Here is a 13,748-nt window from a genome sequence, read left to right on the forward strand (position 1 = left end):
AGTCCTAGCTCCACCAGTTGGTAGGTTTATGAATCTGAGCAAGTCGCTTACCCTCTCTGAGTCACTATTCCCCCGAGAAAGTCTTGCTCTGGGTTGTGGGTTCAGTGCTCTTCTACCACACCACTCCAGGGTGCTTGTTCAGTGGGTACAGAGTCAAGTTCAACAACATGAGTAAGTTCCAGAATCTCCTGCACAGTACAGTGCCTATAATTAACAGAAAGGGGATGTGCCCTTAAAAATTAAGGAGGGTAGATCTTGTGTTAAATGTTATAACCACAAACACACACACACACACATTAAACAACAAAGGGATACAGGGAAGCTTTTTGAGGTAATGGATGTGATCATCATCTTGATTGTGGTGGTAGTAGCACAAGTGTAGGTCTAAACTCACAAAACTGTGTACATGAATTATGTGCAGGGTTTTTTTTGTGTGTGCCAAGTATACACATATATCAATAAAGCTGGAGGAAAATCTTTGATAATACTGTTACAGAACCTCGCTGTTGCTGCTCCTGAACAGCTGTGGGGTTCCATTGCCTGCTGACAAGAAGCATGACTCCTAGTCCAAGAATTTGGTGAAAAAGGAAATGGGTTGTTTACAAAGATTATGAGATTTGGAATAATGGCAGATGTCTGCCATTAAGTTCTCCCTCCTTTAAAAACACCCCAAAACACAGAGTCCGGCCTCACTTTGCTAAACCAGGCCAGTTTCAGAAATTGCCCGTCCGAGATACCATCTTTCAGAAAAGCAGAAGTCTGCAGATCAGCCTTTCTAGTCACAGTTCATCTCCAAACATCTCTCATGAATCCTGGTGGCTAGGCAGGGACCCCGCAGCCCCATCAGCGCTGCTGCTGCCTTCTCCAGGCAGACTCGAATCTGGGTGGGTGGGCAGGTCCCCCATCGCACTGCCAGCTCTGGTGACTCACTAGATTTCTGGCTTTTAGACCTCCTCTCTCTTATTCCAGACCACGTGGCTTCTCTCTCTTACTCCAGACCCCGTGGGGGTTTTTAATCTTTTCCTCTTTCAGCCCACCCTCATTTAAATGCTCGACCTGGAACTTCCCACGTGACCTCATATCTGGCCCCTCCTATAATGTGATAGTGTCCACCATTTCTGCCAGTTCCCCCATACCTTTTACCTTTTTAGCTGCCATCTTTAGTCAGGGCAAAAGTTCCCAGCGACACATGGATATCTAGGAGGGCATCTGCCCCCTGCGTGTTGTGCAGGTGGTATATGAGTGCTGTATGTGCCGTATGAGCTCTCCCGACCTCTGTGTCACCAGGCCATGAACGTTTTCAGTCACATACACAACTTGCCCTGGGCTGCAGCCCTCTTTCCGTCAGGGAGGTGTGGCTATTAACCTGCCACGGTTATGCAATGTATCATCTACTGCCCCCTATCAAGAATTGTGGGGGTTACACTCTGCACCCCATTACAATGTTTTTTTCACCTTTCTGTCAAAGTAATTAAAGTAGTACCAGTAGTAGGTGATGATTTATGTACAGTAGACAATGCTATAGAAGTGAGAAATGAAAATTTGATATTGGAAGGGAAAGACTAAATGAATGGCACCAGAGGAAGAGGAGGGTGGGGCCTGGCAAATTGGGAGGAAATTGGGGACATGTGCGTTAGTATTTACAATAAAAATAAACATGTAAAATAAAATCTTTGCAACAGAAAAAAGAGTAAATGAATCATTATTGTAAGTATCTGTTTTTAATTTGGCATTAATCACAAAAGGAGGGTAGATGCGGCCTGCCTAAGTTTTAAGATAGGATAAGAAGATTGAATGTGGCCAATAAAAGCTTTAAGCTGCTTCATAAATAAAAGGGTTTATTAATATGTTCTGGAAATTATCTGCTGCAGATACAAAGCCATCTCTGTGTGGAGGAAGAGGACCACAGCTCTGCGCAGGAAAGAATGAGGAATGAAATCTCTGACCTCACAGAGGAGCTTCATCAGAAGGAGATCACTATAGCAACAATCATGAGGAGAGCTGCCCTTTTGGAGAGACAGTTAAAAATGGAGTTAGAAATAAAAGAAAAAATGTTAGCAAAACATCAGGTATGAAAGTAGGCAGGACCGTACCTGCCCAGGTCACTCTCTTGCTCAGCGGAGACAGTAGCCTTCGGTACGGACTAATACAAGCATTGTGTTTCTCAGTATTGTCTCTGAGACTAGCATCACACAAATGTTTTGTGGAGTCACATTAAACTTTTGTCAGATCATGCAAAGTGTTATCCAAAGAAGGACCAGGGAAATAAGTGACAGTGCAAGATAATTTCATTAACTCTCATCTGAAATTTTTCTTGTGACCCATACATTTGGCTCATCTCCCACAGCATGCCATAGTCAAAGATTTCTTCCTGAACTTGTTTTCTGTAGTTTCCTTCCATGAACATTTTAAAAAAGATTTTATTTAGTTATCTTTAGAGGGGAAGGGAAGGAGAAAGGGAGAGAAATATCAATGTATGGTTGCCTCTTGTGCGTCCCCTGCTGGGAACTGGCCTGCAACCCAGGCATGTGCCCTGACTGGGAATTGAACCACAGTTGTCTGGTTTGCAGGCCTGAGCTCAATCCACTGAGCTACACCAGAGCCAAGGCCATTTTTATCTTTCTAAAAAGCCTCTATTCCAGTCTCACCTGGATATTTCCCACCCCCATTTTATATGTTTATTTTGGGGTTTTAAAAAATGGACATTGAAACATGAAAATTAGTTCATATTTACTAAACATTGATTCAATGCACAGAATGGCTCATGGGGGAAAACAGTTATGTTTTACTGATAAAATATTGCAAGTAAATCCTGAGTCCTCCTTCTCTCCCTTCCTCACTCCCTCCCTTTCATCCTATTTATTCTGAAATTCCCTCAATCCCTTATTCACCATCAAACTGATGACTTGCTATTCAAAGCATAGGATTTATCTGCTTTTTTACCCCAATCTAGAGGATCTGAAAGCACCATTCAATAACTTTAAAGGCATTTAAGGGTCACTTCAGAAATAACATGGCCATTTAAATCTATGTATTATAAAAGCAAGAAAAGATTCAGCCTTTGCCCAATTATGAGCCTTAAAATGATTAATTTGTACAATACCCAGGTAAACAGCATAGATGGGATAGTGGCATTGGGTGTACCCATATAGGAAAGGTTATTTTACATGGTAACAATGATCTGGGTAGTTGCATTGAGTTTTTATTTTCACCATTATATTCTTATGTATTTTTAGGTTTTTGTCAAGAAGAATGAATATATTTTGTAATTTACAAAAGTCAATGTTTTTGAGGAAAGTGTTTTATGTAGAAATGAGCCCTAGATAAATTAAAGGGTAGATACCGTGTTCTCTACTGTCAAGTAGAAGAAATGAGGGGAAAATAAATTAGGAGACAAAAATGAAATAGTCACCAAAAAAGGAAATTTGGCAGAAAGATCAGAAAGAACAAAATTAAACATGAAAGTCCTATTTGCATATTGTCAAAACTAATCAGGTAATAAAAAAATTTAATGGATAGTGTTATTCAAATGTCCTTTTAAAGTTGTGATTTTTCTGGTGATAATTTGAATACACCAGAAAATAGAAGTGAGAAAAGGAACTTGGGAATTGGGAAGAAAAATGTAAATGAATCATTATTTCAGTTGACTATTTTTATCTTAGCACTGATCAGAAAAGGAGGGTAAAGTGGGGCCTACCAAAAATAGAACTTAATGAGAATACCTGATTTGTGATAATCATGCCCAAGAAGTATTTCCTTTCACTACCCTTAGAAAATATTTATACTAACAAAATAAAATTAATTATAAAAGAATTATGAGCTTTTATCATGAATTTTACATTTACTTTTACCTACTAATCTCCTTTCAGGTCTCAGATATAAGATATAAAGCTGTCAAAGCTGAAAATGCACACCTGAAAGGAATGATGGGAGATTTAGACCCTGGACGGTACATGGTAATATGCTGAAGTTATTCAGTAAATTGCACAGAGGTTACTTAGTTGGTCAGGATTTAACCAGCCATTATTTGCTAAGCACTTCCTACAGGGTGAAAAAATGTCTTGCACATGGATTGAATTTACTTTTATCCTCAAGCTAAAACGCTTAAATTTTGGTTTCCTACCTTGCTCTTTTCTTGGGTAGGGCTCAATTCCAATCATTTCCTCAAACATGCTACTTCCTTGCTTTTGCTCTTGCCGTTGCCTCTGAAATCCTACATCCTGCATGGCCTGACTCAAGTGTCCACCTTCCTCTAAAAGAAACCGCCCCTGAAACTCCAGTCAGAACAAATGGTTCAATCCACACTTGGTTTGTATTTTGGTCTGACTTGTTTCACAGCTTCACTTCCCCACTGAATGGTGAACTCCTGTTGCAGTGAGATGTTTGTGTCCCCAGCACCTCACCGCATCAGAGGTATAATAAATGTTCCGTGAATGTTGGTTGAAAAGAAAGGATGAGTAAATGGAGTGAGAACTTATCTTGTGGCTTTAACCAGTGACCCTTCAGGTTTACACAAGGCAGCTTAAACTGGTTCTGTGCCTTTCATCTCAACTGTTTAATATAATAGTTGAGGGCTGTTTTTTATATGTAAATAGATAACTCTTATTTATTGAACTAATGAAATAGCTTCGCTATTTGTTTACTATTTATTTGCTCTGTAAGAAAATTCTGAAGTAAAGTAATTTTTCTACTATTTGGGGAATGGAGAGGGTAAGAGATGAGTATGGTCATTGCTTAACCTGGCTTCAGTTTCCTCAGCTGTGAAATGAGGAAGTTGGATTAAGCATTCCCCATGGTCCCTTCTTAAACCATAATACTGTATTTCTTTTTTATTTAATTTTATTTTTCTATCACCATTTATCCCCCCATACCTTCTTCTACCTCTACCCTACCTTCCCTCCTCCCTGCATTTCTGTAATATTATGTCATTTTTCTCATAATAGTCCATGTTCTAGCACCAAAGAGTAGAGGCATTCTGGGAGCATTTGGGCCTCTTCTCTGGGCCTGGTCATGGGTCCTGTGATCAGAGTACTATAGGAGAATAAAAAGTAAAGTATATGCAGTTTTCCCATCTGTTACTTAAAGTCTTCCTGACACCTAGGACTTTCATTTCTGAACACTGGAAACACCAAAAGTTAAATTGGATCCTGCCCTCATAAGTGTCTTTTTTTTCTTTCACAAAATGGTTTTGTGTTATTTTTTAAAATATTTTTAGGTGTATTTTGCATCTTCCCAACCCCCACTGAGCTTGCTTCACTCTGGCTTCACTCTGTAGGCATTTAGCTTTGCTCATTGATTTGTTTTTTTTCAAGAAATAAAATAAATAAAGATGTTTTAAAAAGCTAATTATCCCTATTTCTATCCCCAGTCCTAGTTTGGATTCCTAAGATACCCATTGTAGCATTCTATATTATTTTCTTTGCTCACACACACATATGCAGGGTATGAGTTGAATGTACACTATATATTAACTGCCTTTTAACTATATATCATAAATATCTCTACAAGTCAATAGAAAAATATCTTCTGATTTTTTCTGAATTTCTTAGGAAAAGATGCATTCTTATGTAACATATATAATTTTTAATAAAGTAAATCGTAACTTACATACTTGTGATTTTAGTGGTCTTTTCTTGCTTCTCCCTTTCTCCTTTCTTCTTTTTCTCTTTGCCACCTCACACCACATCTACCAGATAACATGCTAATTATGCAGTATGCATCAATTTGTAGTTTTTCATTTTTATGAATCCCTATGTGTGTGAATACATACATACATACATATGTATATGGTCATATAAAACTAGGGCTTTTTACTTTTTTGAGAAAATGGGTCATATTATACAAACACTTTTCCATGTCCTGTTTTTGTTCACTCAACAAAATCCTTTGCAAATCCTAGAAGTCAGCTGGTTTAGGTCTATGTTCTTCTGTGTAATGGCTTAGTAATATCCCACGATGTGACTGTATCAAAATGTATTCAACTATTCTTTAGAATTAATTTACTTATAATTAATTCAGTTTTGTTTCCAGGTGTTTGCACAAATAAACAATACTGTCAAAAAACATCCTTACACATGTAACCATAATAATGGAACTGCTGATTCAAAGGATATCTATGTTTTAATTTTAAAACATTTCTTTTCAAATCATAGCTCTACTTTTCTCTTTCATTCTTACCAGCAGTATATGTTATAGCTCATTTAAATTTTTGTCAGTCTGATGGGTATAAAGTGATTTCTCAATAGTGCTTTAATATGCATTTCCCTGACTACACTGTGTACTTTTTTAATATTTACTTAGCAATGTACTATGAATTAGTTGTAGTCTCTGCTCATTCTTCTGTTGGGCTGTTTTTTTCTTGTCAATTTATACTAGCACTTTTCTAAACTTATTGTTTGTAATTTTATTTACAAATTATTTTGCCATATAAAAAGTTTTCAACTTGGATTTGTCAAACATGTGTATGTTTTTATTTATAGCTTCAGGGTTTCCTTCCTTGAATAACAAGGTTTTCCAATGCCTACATGGTATATGTAATGTTTAGTGTTTCTTCTAAGATTTCTACATTTTTCATCTAAGTCTTTTATCCATTTGAATTGTAATATTGCAGGTGATAGAAAACAGGAACCCAATTTACATTTTTATATCAGTGTCAAGTTTAATTTATCTAGTTTCTCCTGGTAATTTCCTACTGGATTCTGTTTGGAATTAAGTTTATGTATTAATATTGAAAGAACTGTTATTTTTATGCTAGTATGTCTTCCCATCCAAAAATATGACATGGCTTTCCATTTCTTTATTTCTTATTTTATGCTCTTCAATGAGATCTTGCTATTTTCTTTGTATAGAATCTGTGCCTTTATTTTTAATTTATTCCAAGTATTTTATAATTTTTGCCATTTTTGTAAGTGAAATTTTTCCCATATGTAAGAATTTATTGCTAATATAGAAAAAAAGCCAAATTATCTGTTAGTTTTAGTAGGCATTTTACTTGAGATTCTTAACTTTTTTGAGATATACAATTGTTTATCAACAAAAAGCTTTATTTCTTTTCTATTGTTCATATCAGTTATTTGTGTCATATTGCAAGAGAATATTAAATAATAATATTGTCCAAGCAAATATTAAATAATAGTGATTACTGACAAATCTGTCTAATTCATGATTTTAGATGAAATTGTTTGAGTGTTTTGCTGTTTAGGATACTGTTTTGTTCTTGATTTATGGTCTCTACTATATCTTTCTTTTTTATTTTTATTGTTGACACTACTATTAATGTCTCCATTTTCTCCTTTGCCCACCCCCCTGATGTCATTTCCCTTTCCTCAGGCCATCACCACACTGTTGTCTACATCCATAGATTATGCAGATATGTTCTTTAGCTAATCCCTTCACCTTCCTTCATCCAGTCCCCCCTCCCACCCCTCGTATATCTCTATACTCCTAATTTACTTAGAGTTAAGATTTGCTGCTGGTTTTTATTCAGTCTTTTTAGTATGTATGATATCATGTGGTCTTTGTTCTTTAACTTGTTGATATGTGATAGACTATGGTTGGCAGACATTTTCTACTACTGATCCATCTTTGAATTCCTGGCATAATTCTTCTGGGTCATTGCATGCAGTACCTAGGGCTAACAAACACCCACAAAGTGGGTGGCTTCGAACAACAGAAACTTACTGTGAAGTTCTGGAAGCTGGGCGTCCAAAGGTGTCAACACCTAACAGCCATACTCTAACAAGTTTGGTATATTACCGGATTGTACGTGATAATACTTTATTTGGAAATTAAGACCTGTATGTATAAATGAGATTTGTGTACAATTCTCTTTTTTTCTACTTGTTTTAACATTATGCTGGCTTTAGAATATAAACTGGAAGCTTTCTATCTTTATGAGTGGGCTAAAAGTGTTTAAATAATGTGGAAAATATCAGTCCTTTAAAGATTAGAAAGAATTTAACTGTCACACCATCTAGACATTGAAGTTTTAGTGAAGTAAATCTCAATTACCTTTTTGTTACCTCAGTATATTTAAATTTCTCTTCTTAGGTTGTTTTGTTTCATTTTTTGTAATTTGTATTTTTCTAGGAAATCTTTACCCATTTCAGTTTGTTTCCTTATTATCAAAGGTAGTAATATCCTACAATTCTTTTCATTTCTTCTATATTTTGTGTTTATGTTCTTTTCCTTCCCAAGCTTGTACAGTGTAGTTCTCACTCTCCTTTTTTTAAATCTGACCCACAAGGGGATTATTTATTTTATTAGTATTTACAGGTATTGGCTTTTGGATTTATAAACCTAGATTAAATTTTATCTCCTCCATGAATTTGTCTCCAACTACTTTAGGCCCCATTTATTTCTCCTTTCTTTGACTTTATTTAGCACTCTTAGTTATAAAAATTTAGCACTAACTTTTGAATTGTCTTCTTTTTTAATTTTTATGTAAGTATATGTATTTTTGTCTCATCAGTCATAAAATTCTATAGAAAAGAAATGATTATATTTCATCCTTTTTCTTCATACAGGGTTTGGTATAGAGTACAGCTCAATAAATACTTATGGATCTATGAGTCTCACCTGTAGTCTAAGAGACATGAATAAATTACCATGGAAACCATTGCTAATATCATGAAAGAGATCAGCAAAGCCTGTTTTATCTTACTTCCTGCATGATCTCAGTCCACATGCTGCTGTTATTCATTGATTAAAAAGCATTAGAATTCCTACTTGGTGCAGCATAATTTAACATACAATTACATTTTATATTATTTGCTATTTTTCCACGCATGTTAGTTTAATCAACTCAATTTAGGTGTATTTTTAAGTATATTTTATTGATTTATGCTATTACAGTTGTTCCATTTTTTCTCCCTTTTATTCTTTTCTGTCCTGCACCCCCTTCCCTCCAGCATTCCCCACACCCCTTAGTTCATGTCCATGGCTTGTACATATAAGTTTCTTGGCTTCTCCATTTCCTATGCTATTCTTAACCTCCCCCTGTCTATGTCGTACCTACCATTTATGCTTCTCATTCCCTGTACCTTTCCCCCAGTCTCCTGCGTCCTCCTCCCCACTGATAACCCTCCACGTGATCTCCATTTCTGTAATTCTGTTCCTGTCCTAGTTCTTTGCGGAGTTTTTTTGTTTGTTTGTTTTATTTTTTAGGTTTGGTTATTGATAGTTGTGAGTTTGTTGTCATTTTACTGTTCATAGTTTTGATCTTCTTCTTACTCTTACATATGTCCCTTTAACATTTCATATAATAAGGGCTCAGTGATGATGAACTCCTTCAATTTTACCTTGTCTGGAAAACACTTTATCTGCCCTTCCATTCTAAATGATAGCTTTTCTGATTAGAATAATCTTGGATGTAGGTCCCTGCCTTTCATGACTTCAAATACTTCTTTCCAGCCCCTTCTTGCCTGCAAGATTTCCTTTAAGAAATCAGCTGTTAGTCTTAGGGGAACTCCTTTGTAGGTAACTGTCTCCTTTTCTCTTGCTGCTTTAAGACTCTCTCCTTATCTTTAATCTTGGGTAGTGTAATTATTTTTTCTCCTGACTCCCCTTGGGTAGTGTAATTATGATGTGCCTTGGTGTGTTCTTCCTTGGGTCCAACTTCTTTGGGACTCTCTGAGCTTGCTGGAATCCTGGAATTCTATTTCCTTTGCCAGATTGAGGGAGTTCTCCTTCATTATTTGTTCAAATAAGTTTTCAATTTCATGCTCCTCCTCTTCCCCTTCTGGCTCAGATGTTGGTACATTTAAAGTTGTCCCAGAGGTTCCTAAGCCTCTCCCCATTTTTTTGAATTCTTGTTTCTTCATTCTGTTCTGGTTGAATGTTTATTTCTTTCTTCTGTTCCAAATCATTCATTTGAGTCCCAGTTGCCTTCCCTTAACTGTTAGTTTCCTGTATACTTTCCTTTATTTCATTCTGTATGGCCTTTACTTCTTCCTCTATTTTACATCTCTATTCAATCATTTCTGGGAGCATCATGACTTCCAGTGTTTTGAACTCTGTATCTAATAGCCTGGCCACCTCCTCATCACTTAGTTCTTTTTCTGGTATTTGTTCTGTTCTTTCATTTGGGCCATATTTTCTTTGTCTCAGCACACATGCTACATTGCAAGGGGCAGAGCCCTAGCTATTCAACAGGGTAGGGTAACCACTTCACTGGTTTGTGGCACTATATGTGACAGAGGGGATGGAGAGGGAACGACTGCTTGCTTGGGTCTCAGCTGACTTTCAGTCACTTCCTCCACTATCCACAAGCAAATTTGGCCCTTCTGGTGTTGATTTGTAGGTGGGTGAGCTTGTGCACATTCTAGGATCCTATGGGTCCTTCCAATGGACTCTCCTGTGAAGCTGGGAGTTTTCCCCACCACCTCAACGCCCACAAGTTTTTACAGCCAGAGGTTTTGAGGCTTTATTTCCTGCATTGGAACCCTGGGTTGCATGGTCTGTCTCGCTCCCCTGTTGTTTCCTTCCAGTTTATCTGCATGTGGGACCACCTGGTCCACCAGCCACTGCCTTACCTACCGCACATCCTCTCTGCCCTGGCTGCCTGTCTCCGCCCTTCCTGCTAGTCTGGATAAGTGTTTTTTCTTTAACTTCTTGGTTGCTGGACTTCCATACAGTTTGATTTTCTGGCAGTTCTGATTGTTATCTGTTTTTAAATTCGTCGTTGTCCTTCTTTTGGTTGCACGAGGAAGCAATATATGTCTCCCTATGCCTCCATCTTGGCCAGAAGCTCTAATCTATTCAGATTTTTATTGTATTTTCATGAAGGGAAGATCTCTTTTTCATACTTGATTACCACTGTAGCACTTAGAACATATATATATACAATGTACATTTGTTTAGAGATTGGATAATTGGATATCACAAAATGGAATACCATTGAGATATGGCCTTCCATGTGATACCTACTGAAATAGGATTTACTTATATATATATTTATGTATGATTATAATTCATATTGGAAGTTTACTTTATAACTGTTCTATTTTTTGTATGAAGATTTAGAATTGACTTTGATAACTGAAATAGTCAAAGCACTCCCCAAAGAGAAAAATCTCACATCTATTAAATTTAAAAAGACTTTAGTATAATTCTTTGCTCTTTGAGAGTTTACAATCTATTATATAACTTATTTAGGACTTAGTTTAAAGATTTCATGAATAAAACTCATATCTCTTATGTGTTTATTAATTTATTGCATAGCAAGATAATTAGTTACTTTCTCCTGAAGTATTTGGATGAGTAAATATGGAATTAAGTCATTGGTGCTAAAATTTTACCTCAGGAAAGAAGAAACAAAGTATTTACATCATTATTGTTAGGCCTTCTAAAATACATGGTATTTATATAACATTAAAATAACAATTATTTTTTTATTTCTAGATATGTGAAGTCACTGATACTAAGGTAAGCTATTTCTAAATAGTTAGAGCTTTAAGGACTTTTCTGCTTTGCTGACTGAGGCTCCCTGCTGATTGATACTCAGGATCAGACAGTGTTAAAATGCACACACCCGGGGCAGCCACAGGAGCCCTGCACGCAGCATTATCCAGTGATGCAGTGTGGGGTTCTGGGGCAGCTCCCATTGTCCTCCAAAGGGCATGCTGACGGGACTGACCGCCTGGTATGTGAGTTCCTCATATCTCAGTGAGGTTTTTACCCTAGTAATAGTGCTGGAAAGAGGTTCTTGGCTCTGAAAAATATGTTTTCCTTAGATTTGTTCAAAAATTCAATTGCATGGTGAAAAGTGAGGGGTTTATCTTTATTCTGCTCCTGGAGAGCTCACAAAAAATTCAGTCTATCATGATAATTTGTGTAATTTCATACTTACTTAGGCCTGTATTTATATTTATTAAATTTTCTTTCATTTAAAGAAAGCGTCATAAAATGAAGTTTAATCAGATTTCAGAATTTATGGTGATTTAAAAGACTAATTTGCCTTTTATGATCCATAAAGTTTGCTAAATAAAATAATAGCATAAAAATTAATATCCTCACAAGTATCTAAAACATCCATTTACACACCGAAAATCAGCATACTAACCATAAGGCATGATTAAAGCCAGTCCTGTAGAAATACTCTGTTAGCCCAAGTATTATGGTCGAATATACATGAATTTAAAAGAGTAAGTGCACATACAAATACCATTATTCAGACACTCCATGAATTCAGCTGTTCTAATGCTAGTGTGTTCAGGTAAATAGGCACCAGAAGTTTTGCCATTTCAAGAATAAAAAATGGATTAAAGTTATGGAACCTTAAAATTTTTAAGAAAAAAAAAGAAATTGAGCTAACAGGCCTTAAAATAACCCATCAGAAATACAGAGGCAGAATTTAATCAATGTCTAGTTTCAACGATGGTAACCATCTAGCAGAGGATATATTCCTGATATTGCTTGAGAAGTACTTAAAAAAACATGAAATGAGAGAGCTCAAAAACATTGTTGTTGAGGAAAATGGAATATGCTTATAAATATAAATCATGTAAGTGCATTAGCAGTGTAATGCTTCCAGGTCATGCTCACAACACTTATTTTATTATGGTACATTTTAAAAAGTGCAGGCTTTTAAATAAATCATTACTATTATTCTTAATTACTTTAACACTGGGCCAAAAAGAGTCACAAATAAAATCTAAGAAAAAGTTTGAGTGAAATGTAATTGCGCAGCAGACTACCAAGAAATTATACATTTGGAACAAACAGCAGAAATCTTTGGGGGAGTACAATTACACAAATCCATGAACTTTTCCAACCAATCTGCTCATATGAGTATTTTCCTAAGAAGGGCAAACTTTTATAAAACTCTGCCCCCTTTATATGTATCAAAGATCTAATTTTAGAACAAGCAATCTTTTTTCTCTTAAAGCAGACCCAGATTACTCTTATCCGCACTAGCGTATCTCAGACGAGCAACTGTTGAGACATACCACATACAGCCAGGGACTTAAAAAGTGGAGAAATACCTTCGATGGTCCTTCTTTTCCAGAGGGCACTATAGTCAAGAGACATATAGGCATATAACCCTTCCTGTGTTATTTTGAGGAAGTTTGCCCTCCTGAAGTCTTTTATTCAAAAGTGAGATCTTTCTAAAGATTTATAAACTTCTGTAATACATTGGGCAGTGAACAATGTAGTATGAAGACTTATCCTTTGAAAGAAAAAGTAAAACAAATAAGTAAATGTTTGAATGCCTAAGGTGTATTGAATTTTAATCACTACGATGTAATGCCCTGAAATGACACTGAACACCTTAAATTTAGAAACTTTACAATGGAAGTTCTTGGCCATACTCATCTATGGTCTTACAGGCTTTTTAACCATAGAAATTTGGGTCTTCAGAAAAGATATTTCATACACAGTATGCTTTTTTGTGCTAAACTTTATGTATTATCCTTCTGACAGTAGAGAACTGTCGTTCCATCAACAACTACACAATTCATAAATATTCAAATCATAGGACTGCAAAGGACCATGCAGAGTCACTTAAAGCATCTTCATGCGAGAATATAGGTTTTGTTAAAACGTTGTGAGAAGTTGAAACTCTCCCTAGGAAACGTCGTATAGCATTTAACTAAAAAAAGCACCAGAAATCTTTAATTCTTGCTCTAAGCCTCTCATTTTGTGCTTTAAATGTGTTTCTTATTCTCTTCTGGAGACGTATTAAAATTAGGTGGTCCATACCAGTTAGTAAAATTTTATCATGAAACTATGTTGCTCAAAACTAGCAC

At 36.1% G+C, this 13,748-nt stretch overlaps 1 protein-coding gene across 2 annotated transcripts in view; it reads left to right on the forward strand.

Moving 5' to 3' along the window:
• Positions 1-13,748, forward strand: part of DEUP1 (deuterosome assembly protein 1) — an 81,576-nt gene that overhangs the window by 52,440 nt on the left and 15,388 nt on the right. For both annotated transcript variants that reach the window (XM_037030682.1, XM_037030683.1), the window contains 3 exons: positions 1,872-2,069; positions 3,870-3,956; positions 11,401-11,424. In XM_037030682.1, the coding sequence (XP_036886577.1) occupies positions 1,872-2,069; positions 3,870-3,956; positions 11,401-11,424 (309 nt within the window). The remainder of the gene's footprint in view (positions 1-1,871; positions 2,070-3,869; positions 3,957-11,400; positions 11,425-13,748) is intronic.

This window comes from Sturnira hondurensis, unplaced genomic scaffold, assembly GCF_014824575.4.
Source record: "Sturnira hondurensis isolate 20B ecotype Veracruz unplaced genomic scaffold, ASM1482457v3 Scaffold0020879, whole genome shotgun sequence".
Taxonomy (NCBI): domain Eukaryota; kingdom Metazoa; phylum Chordata; class Mammalia; order Chiroptera; family Phyllostomidae; genus Sturnira; species Sturnira hondurensis.